Source organism: Rousettus aegyptiacus, unplaced genomic scaffold (genome assembly GCF_014176215.1).
Source record: "Rousettus aegyptiacus isolate mRouAeg1 unplaced genomic scaffold, mRouAeg1.p scaffold_m13_p_3, whole genome shotgun sequence".
Lineage (NCBI taxonomy): Eukaryota > Metazoa > Chordata > Mammalia > Chiroptera > Pteropodidae > Rousettus > Rousettus aegyptiacus.
The window spans coordinates 121,041,919-121,063,031 of record NW_023416306.1 but is presented as its reverse complement, the minus strand read 5'-3'; the positions used below and the strand labels follow the sequence as shown (position 1 = coordinate 121,063,031).

The 21,113-nt window shown below is 32.8% G+C and overlaps 1 protein-coding gene across 1 annotated transcript in view; it reads left to right on the top strand.

Moving 5' to 3' along the window:
• FAM227B (family with sequence similarity 227 member B) overlaps positions 1–21,113 on the top strand; it is a 145,197-nt gene that overhangs the window by 110,336 nt on the left and 13,748 nt on the right. Inside the window, exons 10-11 of the mRNA XM_016128610.2 lie at positions 14,741–14,829; positions 18,348–18,510. Of these exons, the coding sequence (XP_015984096.1) occupies positions 14,741–14,829; positions 18,348–18,510 (252 nt within the window). The remainder of the gene's footprint in view (positions 1–14,740; positions 14,830–18,347; positions 18,511–21,113) is intronic.

Here is a 21,113-nt window from a genome sequence, read left to right as displayed (position 1 = left end):
AAAAGAACCCAATTACCAATATGTACAATACATGCATGAATCGCAACTCATTATGGAACGTAAAAGAAGCAATATTCAAAAGGCTCCATCCTGGAAAAGATGAAAACTATAGGTACAGTGAACAAATCAGTGGTTGCCAGGGAAGTGTTGACTACATAGGGGCACAAGAGGATTATTCAGGTAATGGAACTGTTCTTCTATACCTCGATTGTAGAAGTGGTTATACAATTATATGCTTTTGTCAAAATTTATAAAACTGTACACCAAAAAGGGTGAAAACTAGAGTATGTAAATTTTACCTCATAAATAAATAAATACATGCACAGATACACACATACATTTGTGCTAACAAGATAAACAATGGAGACTAAAAAGCTAGTTAAATGTATATTTAAATCTCAACCTTAAAAAAATTTAAAACATTGTTGAATCAAAATTTCAAATTATTACAACATTGGAGGTGGAGAGAGATAGAGGTTTAGGAAGAAGAAAAATAAGTTTGCTGAGATTATTACTTTATTCAGGGGGAGAATAGAGATATCAATATATTCTAGATGTCAATAAAAATATGTTATTTTAGATTAACCTCTAGAAGACTAGAAATGGAATTCATAATTTCCAAAGCAAATGAAGAAAACAGTAATTGAAAGCAATATAATAAGAAAATAAATAGAAAAACTAAAAAGTTTGTTTGAAAGAGGAAGAAAAACTTAAGTTGAAAAGATCATTTTAAACACATTAGTCATGATAATAAGTGTTAAATTTTCATACTAGAAGACAGACCCTAGGAAATGGTTAACTTTAAACATATAATACAGAAATAAAAATCTGGCTTTATGCTGTTTGCAAAAGACAGACTCAAAATTAAATGACACAATATGATCATTTTACTATATACCAAAAAATATAATATTTAACATAATTTAATATTCATTCTCAATTTAAAAATAAATTAAATTTAGTTCGTTAAGATGTAGGAAAACTTTATACCCGCAGAAAATCATACTTAACGTGATATACTAAAAAGAGAGTCACTGCTGGATTCAACTTAGTTACTACAAGTTTTAGTCAATATAATAAAAGAAAAAAAAAGTTGATATGATGACAGCTCTAGAATTAAAGGTGACAGCTAATCTCAATCTAATAATTGCTCCTGCCAAGATTCTCTTTGCCTGCTACAAGTCTTTATGTTTTAATAATTTCACAAATGCATCTTTCTAAACAGTTTTAGTCCTAAGTTCTTGTTCAAATGTGTTAAATTGGTTGTTAAAAATATAGATGCTCCCTACAGATCAGCCTGCCTTCCATCGGCCAGCAACTGTGTCTTGGTTGAAGGACTGCCAGAACTCACTTTGCTCACACCACACACATGGAGGGCCAGAATCAATACCCTCTGAGGGAAATTCCTTAACCAATGACTGATGAGAGAGAGTTAATAAATGCTATGACTTCCACCCACTCCCATCTTTGCTGGGAAAATTCTGAGGCATGTGTTTTGTACTTTTTTCCCAGAATTTCCCTAGGGGATTATGCTGCAGTCACCCACTGTAGTAGTTGGCTTGATACTGTCTCTTTCATTGGCTACCTCTCTTTTCCTGTATCAGTTCTTCCCTACTCAGTCCATGTTCCTTGCTCCTCCCAATCACCTGCCTGCACCAGAGTTCTTGGCACAGCATCTGTCTCTGGGGAACATAAACCATGTATAGGCATAATGGTAATAATCATAGACAGTTAAAAGCTTTTTATTTGCTTAATTTTTTAATGCTAACAGAGTCTACAACTTATTTTCAAAATGATTTAACCAAAGAAATACAGAGAAAGCAAATGTGGCAAAATGTTGAAAACTGGTGGATCTAAACAAAAGTCATTGATGTATTACATTGTGATAGTTTTACGTTTCTTAAGTTTTAAATTTTTCAAGTTGGAGAGCATGCTGGTTTGAAGATGGTGGCATCAAGTCGATATGTCTAAGACATCCCAGAGCAACAAGGAGGACAAACAGTAATAATTTCATTGAAATTTTACTCTCAATGGTGAAATTCGGAGGCAAATAAAACTTGATACCACAAAACAGGTAGAAAGACTTCCCAAAACAAGAAAATAATAAGGAGAGAAGGGGAAAGGAACTGGAAAAACAAATGGCAGATGAAGGACATTCTTTTGAAAAACGATACCATGGAGTAGAAGAAAATTATGACTGAATATTTTGCCACACATTCTAACGATGTACTTCTACAATTGAAAAGCACAGCATAAAAGTGAAGGCTTAGTGAAGAGTCATATTGAAAAGATGTGAAATAGAAAGCCATCAACGGACATGAAAATCAAATTGGAAGAAACCCAAAAGAGAATAAGACACTGATGAAAAGATAGTAAAGATAGTGGGAAAGGGAAAATGAGCAAAATGGATGATATCAAGAGAAGATATTGAATATTACACACAGAAAATGATAGTTAAAATGGGCTAAGATACTCTACAAAGTTGAAGCCCCCAAAGAATCAAACCAAAATAATAGAAACAAATATTTTAAAATATAATTTTAAAAAATAATTTTCAGAATTGAACTTCTCCAAACTTTTATTTGTAGATAGCTTAATGTACAATGAGGCTAGATAGATATTTGTTTCAATTTGCACTATAAAAAGGATTGTCCTCTTCTTTTCTTCAATAAGCCTACTAGGGTGAGTATATCAGGAGAATACTGTAAGCGATTAGACAAAATATGTCATGATATTATAGACAAACAGAGAACTAAAGACTGGATAATTGTGGATTTGTAACAACGTCGTGACAATATCCAAAGTTTGTTATTTAATACATCAGCACTAACCTGGAGACAGCTCTCTAGTGGCCCACCTACGACCCTCCTACTGTTTCGATCTGTACATTTATTATTTTAGCAAGGATATGAATTATATGTAAAACAGACTAACCATTAGCATTAAGCTGGAAGATATAGCCAACACGATATAAAACAGAATCAGGAACCAGTTAGGTTCTCAACAATCACCTGACTCGGACAAGATAAAATGTAATAGGAGTAAATAGGAAGCACCACAGGTGGATCCGAACATCTGCTATAATGATGAAATTTGGAAGAGATATGGCAGCATAGGAATACATTTCTTAAAGCCCCTATTGATTAATTGCAAGCATAATATAAATTAGTGTAATTTGATTACCAAATAGCTAAAGAAATTTTAGGGTGTATTTTAATAGGTGCAACATGTCCAGGACACAAGAAGTAACCAACCATTCAACGTGCTTGTTGGACAACGCTTGGAGCACTGTGTTCAAATAAGAACAAAAAGAGTAAATGGACTATAAATCAAGTTATCACAGTAATGACTAACTTTCTGTAGAGATAAAAAGTTTATTAAGTATTTTCGTGATCACGCTAAAGCTTCCTAGCATGCTTTAAAATTAATAGAATGGTTATTTCTGTTTTACAAAAGAAGACCGTAAGAGGTAAAGTAACTTGCTTATTTCTCACACTAAGTAATGGCGTTGAGACTTGGGACATAACAAGAATGATATAAGAAAATTCAAACATACTAAATGCTCCGTCCTTTTACTTTATGTCTGAAATGTATTTCACTTTCACATTTAAAGGCATATTTCTATGTTGATAGTGAGGTTTTTGTTTTTGTTTTTGTTTTTTGTCATTTTAAAAATGTCATTTAGTTTCCATTATTTCCTTTTAAAATCTTGCTGTTGCTCCTTTGAAGATAACACATCTTTTTTTTTCTCTAGTTCTTTTTAAGATCATTTCCTTCATTTCTGGTTTTTAGCAGTCTGAGTATGATGTGCTTAGGGTGTGGTTTTATTTGTATTTATACTTGTTGGAATTTGCTAAACTATTTTAAATCTGTAGTTTGATCCCTTTCATCAGTTTGGGGAACTTCTACATCATTATCTCTTCAAATGTTGCTCTGCCCCAATCTTTCTCCTCTCCATCAGGACTCCCATACCCCATGTCTTTTATACTGTTTTCTTCTTTCCATTTCATGCGTGTGTTTCACTTTGATATTTTCTTTGCACTTCCTTTGAATCCATTAATCTTGTCTTCTGTTAAACACATTCAATTAGTTTTTAATTTCAGACATAATATTTATCACTTTCAGAACGTATATTTTATTTTTATATATCTTAATTATTGGTGAAATTTTGCATTTCATTCATCTTTTCCTTTAATTTCTTAAAAATATTTATAAAATTATTTTTAAGTCTTTTGTCTCCTAACTCTATATATCTGTTTCCATCACACCCTTTGCTTATCCTGCAGTCTTTTATTGTACACTAAGCATTGCGTGTAAAATAACTGTGGACCTTTGCAAATGATGTTTTCCACCAAAGATGGTTTTCCCTTTTCCCATTTAAGATGAGGGACTGAATACCATGATTTAATTAGTGGCTGAGCTGGATCACAGCTGGATTACACTTTTGCTAAATTTAGCCGCCTCTGCTAAATCCCTGTTCTTTGGGTGTGGGCTTTATGGGCTTTTGTAATGGCTAGGTATAGAGCCAGAGGAGAGAAAGAGCAATCAGGGAGATTATTTTATAAACTATCTAAATGTCTAACCAATGTACTGTATTCTTGAAACTAATGATAACATTTTTAAAAAAAGAAGAACCTATGAAGTCCCTGCATCTTCAGCCATAAAATACTGAGGGAGAGCTAATTCTGTCTCTAAGTATTTTGAACTTAACTCTTTAACTTCTAATAACACACATCTTCAAAATATGATATATTGTCCCGAGGGAAAAATCAACTAGGTATTTGTGAAACTTTGTCTCGTAGTCACTATTTAAGAACTGCATGAGACTTCATGCAGGCATTCAGAAGTTTCTGGCCCAGCCCTGCCCCATCCTTCGATACCACCACAAAACTCAGCAAATATCCCATTGTAAAAAATTAGCTGTCATGCACATGGGGCTTGTCTAGATTTTACACCAGTCTACATAAGTGCCTAAAGCTCTAATCCGTCACCTTCTCTAGTAGAATAACTCTGCCTGTGCTGATCCTCGGCAGTACCCCAAATCCATAAATGTGTTCAAGGGATGAAACTAACTGGAGATTGTCGGTTCATGTGGGAAGGCCTATCCCCTTTCTGGAATTTTAAACTGTTTTGTTTCCACTGTTTCTAATGTCCTTAAAAGTAGCACTTTTGTAATGTACCCAAATTCTTCTAATCTCGAGTTGGAAACATTAGCCTATGAAATCTACTACTTCCTACTCAAAGCAAGTCTCAAGTAAAATGTTTAAAGCATCTTTTTTTCTTCTTACAACGAAGGAAATACCCAAAGCAAAACTTCCAAGAAAAGTTTAAAAAGAAAAGAGAGAGACAGACAGACAGACAGACAGAGACAGAGAGACAGAGAGACAGAGAGTCGGAAAGAGAGAGAGACACTGCATTCAACGAATCAGGACTATACATTTCTCTCAAGTGCAGGTACACAATGGAACATTTAAAAAATGTTTTCCACATACTAAGTCATAAATGAAATCTCAGCAATATATAGATCGTATTCTTTTTTGACTCACCCTCCCACCAGTGAGTTCTCGCTTCCCTTCTTATCTTATTAAATACTGTGGTCAATAGTTGTAGTTGTTCCTTTGTATTCATCTTCAGTTCCTTTTCCAGCTCTCTACTTTATCAGTTAATTGACAAAGCCATAAACCTAATTAAAGATAATAATCCACTTTTCCCACACCTGAAAGTGTGCAGGTAAATATACATAGAGGAAACATACAAACATGCTGACTAGTTTCACTTTTAATTCATAACTACATAAGGCAAACGGGCCTTAATTCTGTCAGATAATCATACTGTATTCCCTAGTCCCTTTTTTCTCCCACTTATGAAGACAACTATTTTCAGCTTTTTCTCTTCAACCTCTAGCCCCACTTCCCCTATCCTCGGCCTCAGAGAGTGGTTTTGCTCTCTACCTCAATGAAAACATTAAAGCAATGAGAACTTCCACAAACTCCCACCACTATCTACTCAATTACCAGCATCATCTATTATATTCTCCGCTATCCCCTCTGTGCTCCTATCTAAGGCCAATTTCGCTTACTATTTCACAAACATAATTTCCCTTACTCCTCCAGTGATCCTGTGAGATTGGTGTTCATGGTACCATTTTACAGCTGAGGGCACAAGTTCAAAGTCACATCGTTAGAGAGGAACTGTTTCAGCTCTGCATCACCTACCCCTTGTTACTGAAAAGGCAACTCCATGGACCAGTAACATCATCAACACCTGTGATGATGTCATTAGTCCCCAGAACTAGTAACAAAATCAAAAACTGCATTTTAAGAAGATTCCCAGGTGTTTCTGATACCCTTGAATGTTTGAAGGGCGATGCTGTCTATATCATTCTGTTGTTTCCCACTCATTTTCCACTGTAATGTAGTGGTACCAATTATTTTTAAAATAAAATTTGTTCTTAGATCATGTTGTAGTTGCACTCAGTCCTTCTCTCTACGGAAGTTCCATTAAAAATGACAGGTCTTCCCAAGGTACTAACTAATTCAAACCTTACACAGATTTCATTAGTGTCTTGTGGTCTTGTAAATGAAACTTCTGATGGTATTCCTTCTCTTGGTATGATTGATTTGATTAAGTTTGGATTAAGTTAATCAGGGTAGGAGCTTAGTGGTAGCCAGATCAAAGAATTTGGGATTACCAGCCTTATAAGAGCCAATTCTTTTTCTAATCATTCATTTTTACTATTAATTTCTCATTCACTTAGAAGAGCTTGGTTTAATGAAAAGCAGAAACAAATACTGCAAATTTGATCTTGGAATACGGACTTATTTTAAGGCATATTGTTAGTGGTATTCACCCAGGGAAGAGATTTGAGAGCCTATAATTTATTTTTTTAAAATAATGAATAAAATGCAAGCTTTTTTGTTCAGTACAGAAGTCTAACTTACAGTAAACATTCTGGTGGAAAGATTTTGGTGAAAGGGTGGGGGACTGACACTGCGTCACTAGAACTTCTGCTAGCATTTTTCCCATTAGAGCACAATGGCTCCAAACAAAGAGGAAACGATATGGGTAAACCACAGCACCCTCCATAGAACATTTACACCAAGAGGAAAAACACAATGAGCTCTTGCAAGCTTTCTCCCGCTACAGTAGACCCCTCTACCCACTTTTTGAATGAAATGTATATATTTCATACAAATCATACATAACACTGACCTCACCAAAATATGAATTCTTTACACTGAGTTCATCATTTCAAGGTTTTGAATGTTTAAAGTGACAATACTCCATTTTATTCCTCTATGGTAACAGGTAACTATACATTTCTTGGTTTCTCTTTTTTCCGTCATTTTTGTAGTGGTAGGGTAAGTCCATTCCTGTTTCATTTATAAAATACATAATAATTTGAAATAATTAGGCTAATTAACAACTTTATGACTTAAAGGGTAAAAACCACATCACTCACATCATTTGTTAAGCAACTATAGTACTTAAATGAACTCATAATTACCCACCAATTATTTTAATCATCCTCAAAGATTTGAGTTCAGTCCATCATTTCTTGGCAAACACGTAGTAAAAATCCTCTTACACTAGGATATCTACTTCATCTTAACCTCCTTTGCTCTTTTTCTTCTTCATATTCTTAGAACATTTCCTAAGGTAATCTTTTGCTGCAACCAGGGTGGTCTTTTCAAGGTCCAGCCCAAATGCCTTGTTATGCAATTTCACCCCTATGTACACTCCATTAGCCTAATTATTTTTTCCATGCCTGAATTCTCACAAATCTAATTAGTTTTTAAGTGAGCCTTCTCTGACAACCTCATCCCACAAACGATCTCTGTCTCATCCTAAAAATTTTATTTCTGATACAATCTCTTTACATCTTTATTTCATAGTAACTTTCTATAATGCGTTGAATTATTCGCAAGTATTACCTGTATATATTTTATCAACCTGTTTGGTTATAGCTGACTACTAAAGCAAAGAACTGTATCTTTTACTTCTCTTGAACCTTATAGTGTTTACCATATAGTCTATAAAAAATATTTCTTGAAGGAATTCATGAATAAATGAATGAATGTAAAATGGCAGATTTAGGCTCAAGAAATCATATTTGTGGTTCTTTTGCCCCACTTAATTGAGATAGATTACTCTCTATTCCCTCATGCGTTGATTCATATAATTTAAAATTAGGGGCTAATTTAAATATAAATTTTAAAATACTTTAAAGACCTCACTTTTACAAATGAAGAAATTAAAACTCAAGTGGAAAGCAGATTGCTGGAAACTACTTATATAGTCTGTGGAAAAATTAAACCTAGAATTAAGATTTCTGAATTCTACTTCTGTGCTCTTCCTAAGGGCAGTGCTTACCAGGTTAACAGTGGTATCTTACCCATTAGGCCATTTTAAGAAAAGGATAATAAAATATGAGGTAGAGCACACAGGTCAGTTCAAATTTTATATCACATGTTTAAACCCTTTCTTTAAAACAATAGGCAATATACTTATGTATGTATTTAATTATGTATGTGCCCATCTTTTCCTAAAAGGATTTTGGGAAAATCCAGCTGTACATAAATGTATTCAATACGACAGCATTAAACAGCACATTAAATAAGCAGATAAGGAAAAGAGGGCTAGACATTAATGATATATATTAAGAAAAGTCTGAAATGAGGTTAGAATGTAAAATTCTATTGAGAAATCTTTTGCTTTAGCTAGACTTGGCTCAAAAATATAGTTGACTCTGAGCTTTCTATCTACAAAGGAAATGACAATTTCACAAACATAATTGAGCAGTTCCCATAAAATAAAAATAAACCATTTGTGCACATGAAGTACATCTATTCCTTATACTAAGACTAGATAGTATTTTTTTTTTCTGTGAATCCCTATATCAACTGGACTAACTAAATTATGCTGTAGTAACAACTTCAGCAAAATCTTAGTGGTTTATGCTAACAAATGTTTATTTTTTACTCACATTGTGTATGCATTGCATATAGGCTCAGGTCTCTATTAGTGTAGTAACTCAGACATCTACACCGAAAGAACCTCCATCTCATTCACCATCATTACTGCAGCAGTGGGGAGAGAACTCAAGGAACTGAACATTAGCTCTTAAATCTTCATTTCAAAAAAACAAACAACAACAACAAAAAATACATCATTTCAACTCAAATTTTATTATTTCATTGCCCAAAGCAAGCCACATGACCGTATGACCATACTTAATCTTCAAAGAGGGTAGAGGTTTTCAGTCCTACTACGTACTTTGGAAGGATGAAAAGGTGACTATTTCTGAATAGCACAATTGATTACCACACTCTCCCTAGAGAAGCTCCGCATAATGTAATAATGAACTATGTTGGCATAGTAAATACAGCCAGAGTTGAGTCTATAACATTGTACTGTATTGACCAAAGGTGTAAAGACAAAGCACAATATGGTAAAAATAGATCTATAGATGCCAGGAAAATTCAATTCTAATACATAGCTTTTTGCTGGCCTACTTTAATGAAGAATATGTCTCAGATTTTCTAAAGAAATATATAAAATTCAATAACTCCTCAATATTGTCAACATTTTTTTCTCAACAAAGCTTTTATAAATATGAATTAATAGTGAGTTTGAATTTTATACTCCTTAAGAAATATATTGATAGCAATATTGACAAACATGTAACATTTACCATGTGCCAGTTGCTTTGATTTGCATTTATGATTTCATTTTTATCCAGTTAACAAGTCTATAAGCTAAGTAATATCATCTCAAAATTGTATTTGAAGAAACAGAAGCGTAAAGAAATTAATTTTCCCAAGGTTACTTAGTCTACAAATGGCAGAGCTGGCATTTAGATCTGTGTTCTTCTAACTCCAAGGTCTACATGCTTAACTAATACACTACTTTGTGTCAGGAATGCGGGTTAATTTCACATGTGTGTGTTTTAAACCAGCGGTCCCCAACCTTTTCAGCATCAGGGACCAGTGCTCCTATAAGAATCTAATACCTAATGATCTGATGAAGCTGAGGCAGTGATACTAGCGTTGGGGAGTGGCTGCAAATACAGATGAAGCTTCACTCGCTTGCCTCCCACCCATCTCCTACTGTGCAGCCTGGTTCCCAGCAGGCCACGGACCAGCGCTGGTCTGCGGTGGAGGTTGGTCACTCCTGCTTTAAACTATTGATAAAGTGGGAGTTATATCCACGCTCTTGGTGAGTAGGATTGGAAAAGACCTAGCCTGGATGAGAACCCTCCGAAACTCTGAGTGGAGTTGTCTTGGGAGGCATCTTTAGAGAGGAAATGAATACTTTCAGAGCTATTTTTAGAGGAACATCAAGGTCTATAAATTCTCTGCTATCTGTAGAACTTTTACCATGAATATAGCTGTGATATTTTCAAAGAAAAAAAGTAGCCATGGTTTGAAAAATAAAATAATATTTATAGACTAATACATGTAAAATATTGTCCCAAGAAATGAATATGCCAATAAGTTAAAAAATGTCTTGTCAAAGTAACAGTAGAGAGTATATAAAAGATCGCAAGAAAATAAAGAGAAAGATTTAAGAAAAATATTAACACTGTAATAGGTATTATTGTCTTATTATTTTTAAATCTCAGATCTAAAACCTAAACTATTTCTTAATTATTTTTAAATTATATTTAACATACAATTTTATATTATTTTCAGGTGTACAACAGAGTGATTAGACATTAATATAACTTATGAAGTGATCACCCCAATAAGTCTAGTATCTATCTAACACCATATATAGTTATTACAGTATTATTGACTATATTTCCTATGTTATACTTTACATCCCTGTGAATATTTTTTATTCTTAAATTTATAAGGGTAACATTGGTTAATAATATTATTTAAGTTCAAGTGTACAGTTCTGTAATACATCATCTGTATAATGCATTATGTGCTCACCATCCAAAGTCTAGTCTCCTTCAGTCATCATATATTTGACCCTTTTTATCCTCTTCTTCCTCCTTCAATCCTCCCTTCCTTCAGGTAACCACCGAACTATTACCTGTGTCAATGAGTTTGTTTGTTGCTTTCTGTTTTTCTATCACTTATGAGTAAAATTATATGCTTCTTGTCTTCTTCCTTCTGACTTTTTTAGCATAGCATGATACTCTTAAGATCCATCTATGTAGTTGTAAATGGCAGTACTTCGTCCTTTCTATGGATGAGTAATATTCCATTGTATATGTATACCACATCATCTTCATTCAACCGTCCATCAAAGGACACTTAGGTTGTTTCCATGTCTTGCCTACCATGAATAATGCTGCAATGAACATGGGAGTGAAGATATCTTTCATACAATGATTTCATTTACTTTAGGTATATACCCAAAAGATGGATTGCTAGATTAAATGGTAGTTTTTTTCTATTTCTGTGGGAAAATACCATTTGAATTTTGATAGGATTTACACTGAATCTGCATATCACTGTTCAAATGAACATTTTTTTAAATATTAATTTTTCTAATTCATAAGCACAAGTTATCTTTCCATGTATGTCTTCTTCAATTTCTTTAATCAGTGTTTTATAGTTTTCAGTGTATGGATCTTTCACCTAGGTGCTTAAATTTATTCTTAAATATTTTATTCTTTTTGATGCTATTATAAATGGAATTGTTTTTCTGATTTCCTCTTCAAATAAATTATTGTTGTGAAAAAAACACAACTAATTTTTTATCTTAATTTCATATCCTGCAACTTTACTGAATTCGTTTATTCTAATAATGGTGACTTTAGAGTTTTCTACATATAAAATAATGTCATCTGCAAACATAAATCATTTTACTTCTTTCTTTCCAATTTTGGTGACTCTTCTTCTTTTTTCTTATCTGATTGCCCTTGCTAGTACTTCCATTACTATATTAAATAGTGGCAACAGTGGGCATCCTTGCTTTGTGATGGATAGTAAAAGAAAAGTTTTCAGTGTTTCCCCATCGATTATAATGTTAGCTATGGCTATTTCATAAATGTCTTTATTTGTTAAGGACATTTTCTTCTATACCTATTTCATTGAGAGTTTCTTTTATATTATAAATGAATATTGAACTTCATCAAATGCTTTTACTAAATCCATTAAGATAGTCATGTTTTTTATTTTTCATTCTGTTTATGTAATGTATCACATTAATTGATTTGCATATGTTAAACCAACCTTGAATCCAGAGATAAATCTCACTTGGTTATGGTGTATAATCTTTTTGATGTGTTGTTAAATTTAGTTTGCTAGTATTTTATTGAGGAATTTTGTATCCGTGTTCATCAGAGATATTGGCTTATAGTTTTCTTTTTTTGTGCTTTATCTGGCTTTGGTATCAGGATGATGCTAGAGTTATAAAATGAGTTTGGAAGTGTTCCCTCTGCTTCTATTTTTTTGGAAGTGTTTTTAAAGAATTGGTATTAATGCATCATTGAATGTTCGATAGAATTCAGCCATCACACCATCTGGTCCTGAGCTTTCCTTTTTTGGGAGACATTTTTTCTGCCACCTCAATCTCCTTATTGGTCTATTATTGGTCTGTTCAGGCTATTTATTTCTTCTTGATTCAGTCTTGGTTAAATTATATGTTTTTAGAAATTTATCTATTCTAGGTTATTCAATTTTTTGACATATAATTGTCTCTAATATTCTCTTATAATCTGTGTTTCTGTGGTATCAGTTGTAATGTCTTCTCTTTCATTTCTGATTTTATTTGAGTCTTCTTGGTAATTTAGGCTAGTGGTTGTCTATTTTGTTTATCTTTTCAATAAAATAGTTCTTATTCTCATGAATCTTTTCTATTATCTTTTTAATCTCTATTTTATTTATTTTTGCTCTGAACAAAGCAATATGTTCCGATTTTTGTTTCAGAACCCATTTAGTGGTTGATTTTTAAAATATTTTTCATTCTATAGGAAAGGCTTAAAATTTCTTCAACAACACCTTTAATCAAGCCAAGTTTAAAAGCTTGTTTTAAATTTGTAATGTTTGGTGCCACAGAGCCTTAGTTCTTTATTTTGTATATTTGTCATTTAGCTCTCCATGCAAAAATGCTTTGTGTTTTGTATCTATAACTTGTCTGAGCAATGATCTGGTCCTTGAAGGCAAAGATACAGTTTACAGAAAAAGTGCTGAAAGTAACCTCTCCCAAATGTTAAGATAAATGCCTAAATCAAGTGATCTTAAAAGTAAGGTTTTTATTGTGGGCACAGTGGACATGAAGTACAGGTCCTTTTTTATTATCTGTTCATAAAACTAGAAATTAAGTCATATTACTTAAATTTGTATTAAAGAATGATTCAAAATGGAGCAAGCTTTATTTTTTAATTATTCCTCCCAGAGAGAATATTTATATTAGTTTCTTACTTATCTTTCCAGTGTTTCTTTATACAAATGAAAGCAAATACAATATATATAGTCTTATTTTCTCTTTTATACTAAAGGTAGCATACTGTATACAGTCAATCAGATAATATACCCTATGTGCTAGTCTGCATCTTGCTTTTATCACTTAATGATATGACCTATAGATCTCTTTTCATAAGTATGAGGATCTTCCTGGTTTTTTTATAGCTGCATAGTATTCCTTCAAATGGGGGGGAGGTGCCTTAGTTTATTTAACTAGTACTTGGCTGTTAAATACATGGGTCATTTATAATCTCTAAATTTTACAAATTACATCCCAATCAATAAACTTGTACATATATTCTTTCATACTTATGTAGGAAGTTGTATAAGATATAGTCTCAGAAAAGAAAATATGTGGTTTACTACCTTTTTAGCCCGTTCTAACTCCAATTTAATCTAATCTTGGTGCCACAAAATTTTTAAATGAAGATCCCTTGCTAACCAATTTTTTAATCTCTACCAAAGATAAATGTTCAATTTCCTCTAGTATTTCAGGCTAATATTTAATGTCTTCTAATGTCTAATGTCAAAAATTGATCCAAGTGACTTTTTTCAGCTCCTCAGAGGTTTTTCATCAACATCATACCTCTAGATCTAATTAGTCTACTTTGTAACTGATGATGATAATCAGTACCAGAATCTACTACAAACCTCTCAGAACATCTGTTTTCTCTGCTGTTCGTTAAGATATTTTTAATGGCTAGCTTTTAGGCTGATTGATGTGGTTGATTAAATCTTATGGCTCTCCTTTCTTTTAAGGTGTGTCAAGATTCCCTAGATATCTTCAGTTATATTCATGATGATTGCAAGGAAAAATTACTAAGTCTCTCCTTATCTGGTGTGTTGTCAGTATGCAGAAAAGGTGGATTCATGTTCAGAGGCGCAAGCCTCCTATTATCTTTAACTAGAGGGTAATGGAAAGAGTTCTAGACTTAGAAGCAGAAGACCTAGGCCTACATCCTATCTACTCTTAATAAATGGCAGCTTAGAACAAGTAGTAGAGTTTCCTATACTTTAGTTTTCTCATGTGTAAATTATGAGAAATGTTATTTAGCTCACAGAATAGTTTGTGAGGATGACATGAGATAATGTAAGTGAATGAATTTTATAAACTCTAAAGCCCTATTAAGTAAAAATGAGATGGAATATTCATATGTTCTCACTGGGGCAAGCTATGACAATATCCTAAACACCTCTCATCCATCTTTGCCTTTCTCCATGTTTAGGGCACATTGTTAGGAGAAATAGAGGATATCATGCCTTTTTGTGAAGAAAAAAATACCAAAATTTAAGAAAATATTTATTTTTTGTTTTAGCTATAGACTTCAATATGACAAAAATTTTAAAGAATCCAAGAGCAAATACAGCGTCTTTATCCAAGGAAGAGTCAAGACCAACAACAAAGGTTTGGAATATACTAATTTTTTTTTTAAATGTTCTTACTTCTTTAATTTGGAATATAATTAGTTATACAGCTTCACATAGGCAATTTTGGTTATTTCATTCTTGATATATATTTTAGAAAAATTAATCATCAAAAGTGGTTTATTGGAGAGGTTAATCTTAACATTAAGGTTTTGTTTTTATTTTTCGAAAATTTCTCATGTCTAATAAGAAATAAAAAACACAGCATTTGTCTTTTTTCATGCTTCTGGTACTGCCTGTCTTTCAACTGACATCAAACATGGCTCTGTTCAATAAGCATCAGTAGAAGTTGTAGAGAAAACGTCAAATGAGTTTTCAGCAATGGTTGACCTATCCCCACTTCCTAAGCCATAGTCCTGGAATGGCTGACTACATGTACATACTGTTGCTCTTAAGTCTTAAATGCTGTGTTTCTCCACTTTCCTGAAGGTGCCTCCAAAACAGAGATCCTATGGACTTGCCACCTCATGTTGCTTTAGCCAAGATTTGATGAGATTATTAGCTTGAAATTCTGAATTTGATCTCTTAATTAGACAATTAAGTTTTAAATGTGTTGCAGTCTTTATTGCTAAAATTTTGTCTGAATTACCTAGTTAATCTGGACATTATTTTAAATCTTAAATTATCCTTATATAAAAACCACTTTCTGAAAGTTGGTATTCACATATTTCCTGCTTTCTAATAATCCAGATATATAGAATCTCTTCCCGCTTTTACAGTGCTACCAAGGATGGTTTATAAGTACTGAGGATAGAAACTGATGATCTCTAGGAGTAAATGACAATATTACATGATTTGGGGGAGGAGAGATTGTTAGATTTAGAAATGAGAGAAACATAATAGAAATTGTGTATCTGATCTTTAACAAGAAGCGCTAAAAATGATCCTTTATATCTTGCTTACAAGTTGGAGAAATGTGGACAGATGGATTTGTAACTGATTGAACAAACTTTTTTAGATGACACTATTAAAAAATAGAAAGCAAATTGCAGATACATCTTTGGTAATGTTCCATAGTGTTGCATTGTTAACTCTGTCCCACGCAGAGCCAGTAACTTGGATAAAAATCAACAACTTAGATAAAAATATGGTTACCATTTTTATTACAAATGTAGGAGTCATAAAGTTTGGAAGAATTGTGAATACATTGGATAGCCAAAGTTCACAATAGGCTAGAGTAACAGGCCTAATCCTAGAAGATGAACTTCTATTGTGAAAAAGCTGTAAAGGTCCAAAATTAAAACTACATAAATATAGTACAAAAAAGCTTTGTGTTAGGGACATCTGAAAAGACTTGGAAACCATTTTTTACAGTAAGTTCTGTATGTGTCAACTGTAGAATGTTGTTCACTCCAAACTCTACTGTATTCTTGGGCTATTTAAATAGACATATGGACTTTATTCCATGTTGATTCAATAATAATTGTGCATTATATTCATTTTGGAGAGCTGCATTGTAAAAAGTGTAGACAAACAGAAGCATTCTGAACAGAATATAACCAGGATGATGAAGGACTCTGAAACCATATTGTTTGAGCAATGGCCAAAATATTTAAAGACATTTGTGCTATAAAAGAAAAAACCCTGGAGGCCCTATTAACTGTTTTTCAAATATGTAGAGAGCTACTGTAGAAAAGCAGGAATAAACTTTTTCTGTGTGGCTTAAAAAAGTTTTCTACCAATACAAACCAAAAAAGTCTTTACTTTTACCAGTGAATGAAAACTATGACAGGGTTCGGTTTCACATAAAGAAGAATTTTTAAGCACCAGGTTGTCTAAATGCTGAAGGCCTCTGGTTTCCTAATATCCATATGAGCATTGGCAGGACACACATTAAAACCTCAAAAAATCAAAGTTTAGTTTTGTAGTCATTGTCAGAAATCACCCTTTAATAAATTAACAGAAAAAAAATTGAGCACCAAAACAATCCCTTGGGCTTTCTAGATCATCCCTTGTGACTCTTCAAAGGATTCCTCTTATAGGATGGTTTGGTTCTTCAAATTTAGTACTAAGTTGATTTTTTACTATAAATTCCTCTTTATGGAATCAAAGTTCTCTGACAATTTTCTGTCCTTTCAAGTGAATGGAAGCAGTGGGCTTCTGTTAATGGTTTTGGCTCTTTTGAATGTCTCTAGCAAGAGTTCTTTGGGCAACATGGGACTTTCTGCTTTAAAGTGTCTAAGAAAATGGCTGAGGCTCTACGAAACACTGCATTTAATACCTCATACTGCTCTTGCCTTGTTGAATTACCCTTTAAAAATCAGGGATGAAGGAAGAAAGAGCTGTGAACTGTGGTTCTCCTAAATTAGAAACTGAGAACTGCAGGAAAAACTAACAGAAATGTCTATTTCTAGTACCTCAGTAAGCTAGAGTTTCTATCTTACAATACTCAAGGCAAAAAGTCAGAAAAGGGGTCATAAAACATTCTTTTGAGACAGGCAAAATTTCCTTTTAATTTAAATGGAGCTTGGCCTGGTTTTGCATGCAATTTAAAAATCAGGCTAGATATAACCTGATGTAAATTGTCATGCATGATTAAGATGAAAGAAATTATTTATTACATAGAAAATACATCTGATATTGACATTAAATTTTCATTATCAAAGAATTGCTTTCAATTATCATAGTCCCACTTTTTAAAATAATTCTTGGGCAGCTATGAATGAATACAATGAAAAAGTGACCATTAGCAAAATAAACACAAGAGAATTTTATGTATCAGTAAAAGCAAATAAGAGTAAAATCTTATTTCCCCACAGGAAGAGGAATCAATAATAAATCTCTAATCTAGACATTCCAAAAATTAAGAAAAGATTTAACATATGAGTAGTGGCTATAATGAACCTGTCTCCCACAAGAAATCAGTAATAGAATCTTGGAATAATTATATTTATAGTTGTTTTCTCCCTGACATAGAATTCGAAGTCATTGGCACTTCGATTATGTTATCTAACTGCCTCTGACCCCTTTGTTCTGATAAAAATTTAGCTATTAATCTTATTAAGGTTCCTTTATATGTTGTTTTTCTCTTACTGTTTTTGAGATTTCTCATTTTTCTTTTCTTTCAATGCTTTGACTCTATGTCTTGGTATGAATTTATCCTACCTGAAATTAAGCTTCTTGGATGTGTTTTTCATAAAAATTGGAAACTTTTAGTCATTATTTCTTTATATATATTTTCCTTCCCCCTTTTCTAGGGCTCTATTAATTTTTCTTTATTTGTTTTTCTTCCTATTCTTTAGATGGAATAATCTCTATTGACCAATCGTCAAGCTTGCTGATAAAGCAAATGGCTAGGAGAGCTTTATGAAATTACTCATAGATTCATACGTTAGTAAATCTCTTTAAGAGCAGATGCTTTGCAGAATTTACTTTTATTTATTTTAATATACTATATAGTAATATTATTTATAGTTATAATGCTGCTATGTTTCCTTTAAATATTCTTTAAAAACATACAGAAGTAATGACTGGCTTGATTTTTTTCTTCCCTCACAGTCCCATTATTGTAGTGCTGGTCCAGAGTTTTACCGTGTGCTCTTAAATATTGGAAGTCAGAGTCCACTAATTTTATATTATCTTAAGATGCATGAACTAGCTGGCATTTCCAAAGCCCCTAGAAAAAGCAAGATGAAATTCACTGCAATCTCACGAGAACCATATCCTTTTTTAAGCTTTGCTGTAATATGATCTGTTTCTAAAATAGTCAAAACTTTTTACTAAAAGTCTCAATTAACAAAAAAAGTTAATGCATTTTTAACCAATGTTTTTATTTAGCATTAAATTATGTAACATATTTGGTAAAATTATTTTCTCATTTAGATCCAAGACTATGATTTTGCATATAATGTAATGTAAATGTAATTGTATTCACAAGGGTGTTCATGATTCTGAGAGAATTTTTAATGTCCATTTATATATATAAAAAAAATCTACTGAGTAATGTGCATTAAATCATTATCAGTAGAAACTGAATATTTTTATGAATGATCTTTGAATTTTTTTAAAAAAACTTGATCATATAGTATTAAAGTTATAAATAAAATGGAAAAAAAATTTTTGATTTCTATGCCTCAGAGCTAAATGTGTAGTGCACCTTTAAACTATGTAGAATTTGTGCAAAATATGTTTGGAGCTCCTAATTTTCTCTTCTCACATTGTCTGCATTTTAATAAGTCATTTCAAGTCCTTTATGTCATTGAGAGTAAACTAACATAGAAGTAACCAAAAATCTAACCATTTTTTTCATGTAAATCACAAATTATTAAAAAAAAAAAACTCAGGAACAAATTTTAGTGTAGTTTGTTTGGATCCTGTTAAAAGGGAAAGTCTATAGGCTTTATCTGTATTTATAACAAGTTTAGGACATTCACGTTCTGTTGCAGTTTAGAAAAAAATCTGAATTCAATGCAGTGTCATAATTAGTGCATTGTATTACTATAAACACACACTCTCACCATCACACATGCAAATACAGACTTTAATATGTAAATACTTTTGGAGGTGTATTATTAAACTCTGTAATTGAAAATAATGTGGGATATATTAACATCGATCCCAGAATAAAAATAAAAGCTATACAAAGAAGTCATCTGTTGTGAATTATCTGTGACATGGAAAGAGCACAAGTAATCAACAGTGAAAAAAAAAAAAGGAAGAAACCCTGAGACTCATAAAAGGTCACCAGCTCTGTATAACACTCCATCTTCACACAGAGTCCAGTGGGAAAATCTTAGAGCCATGCACAACTTCTTTTCATTTTTAATTATAAAAAGATTGCTAATAATCTTTGTTACATGTGCATTCATAGACTTTTTCTCAGCAACATGTAACAATTTGTGAATTGTCACTAAAGTTACTATAAACTGTATTTTCCTTTTCAAATAAGTGACATTTTGAGTTAACATATACTAAGGATCTGATAATTACATTTTTAAAATGGTAAATTAGCTAAAAGACAAATGTCCAAAAAAAAAACTTTCCAAACCAGAAACCTCCATTCTAGTTATTTTTCCAGTAAAAACAACATATAATACTTTTTTCCCTCAGTCCTTCTAAAATCCTCAATGTAAAGCGAATAGGAAAGCCTACACTGCTAGACAGTTTATCCTATTATTTACAAAAACAATTAACCCTCACTTTCCTTCAGCTTCAAAAATAGGCATGTGAACATTACAATATTATTTGTTAATGAGACTTTTTAGATAATAGAAACCAGATGTCAGTTGCCCGAATGGGAGGTCTTTTAAAAATCCTTTTTGTTAAAAACACCCAGCCCTTAAAGGCCTGTGGCAACACAGACTCCCTTCACCGAAACGCGATGAAGGACTGACGTTTCCTCTAGTTGTCTGCAAAGAAGAAAAACAGGGACATGGTACACTAAGGCCGGAAAAAGGAAAAGAATGAAGAGGGGGGTTGAGGAAGTGGAGAAGAAACCTAAAACCCTTTGTTGCATCGAAGAGGCCTCTTCAGCCATATGGGGAAAAAAATTACTCCAATTTTTGCCTATCTTCCATTTGTATCAACCAATCAAGCAGATGGATTGGACCAGATAAATTTCAAGTCCTTTTGAGTCCTGAGATATATGATTCTGTTGGAGGAATTTGACTTTCCACATCATCAATGGATGAATTGGTAAAAAGCTCGATTTTCCCCTAAAATGACCACATTCTCATTTTGTCAACTCTTCTGTGTTCTTCTGAGGCCACACTAAGGAAAAAAATTCATAGACATCATTTTTCCCTTCTCAGCTATCAGCTCTCTTAAAAGACAACCAGAGTAACCTATTGACCTAAGTTTAGTAGACTTACTGTAATAAGAGAGAACACCAACTTAACAGAGCTTTTAGTAGTGTCTCGAAATGGATAAATTCAGGGATGATGTTCATGAGGTTATAGGGCCTGGACTGGATGATTTTGAGGCAGGGAATTGTTTGGGATTGGGCCGAGCTTAATGATATTATAAGTTTGAATTGGTAGGCCCAGTAAAGCAGAGTCTTGAAGTAAGCTTTGATGAGGAAACTATTTTAGCTGGTTCAAAGTCTTATCTTTTAGGAAAAAGCAAGTATCTTAAGTAGTGTTTGCTTGTTCTCATCATAGTTAAATATAGGGACAAGAAAAATAGTATACACAGTCCATGAATTTCACAACATGGGAACAGCAATGACATCAGCATCTTAGCTGAATAAGACATCCCTTGTCCATGTTCCCCGCCTCAACAACAGCAATGTGGCATCCATCTATGAATAAAAAGTGCCTTTGTGGA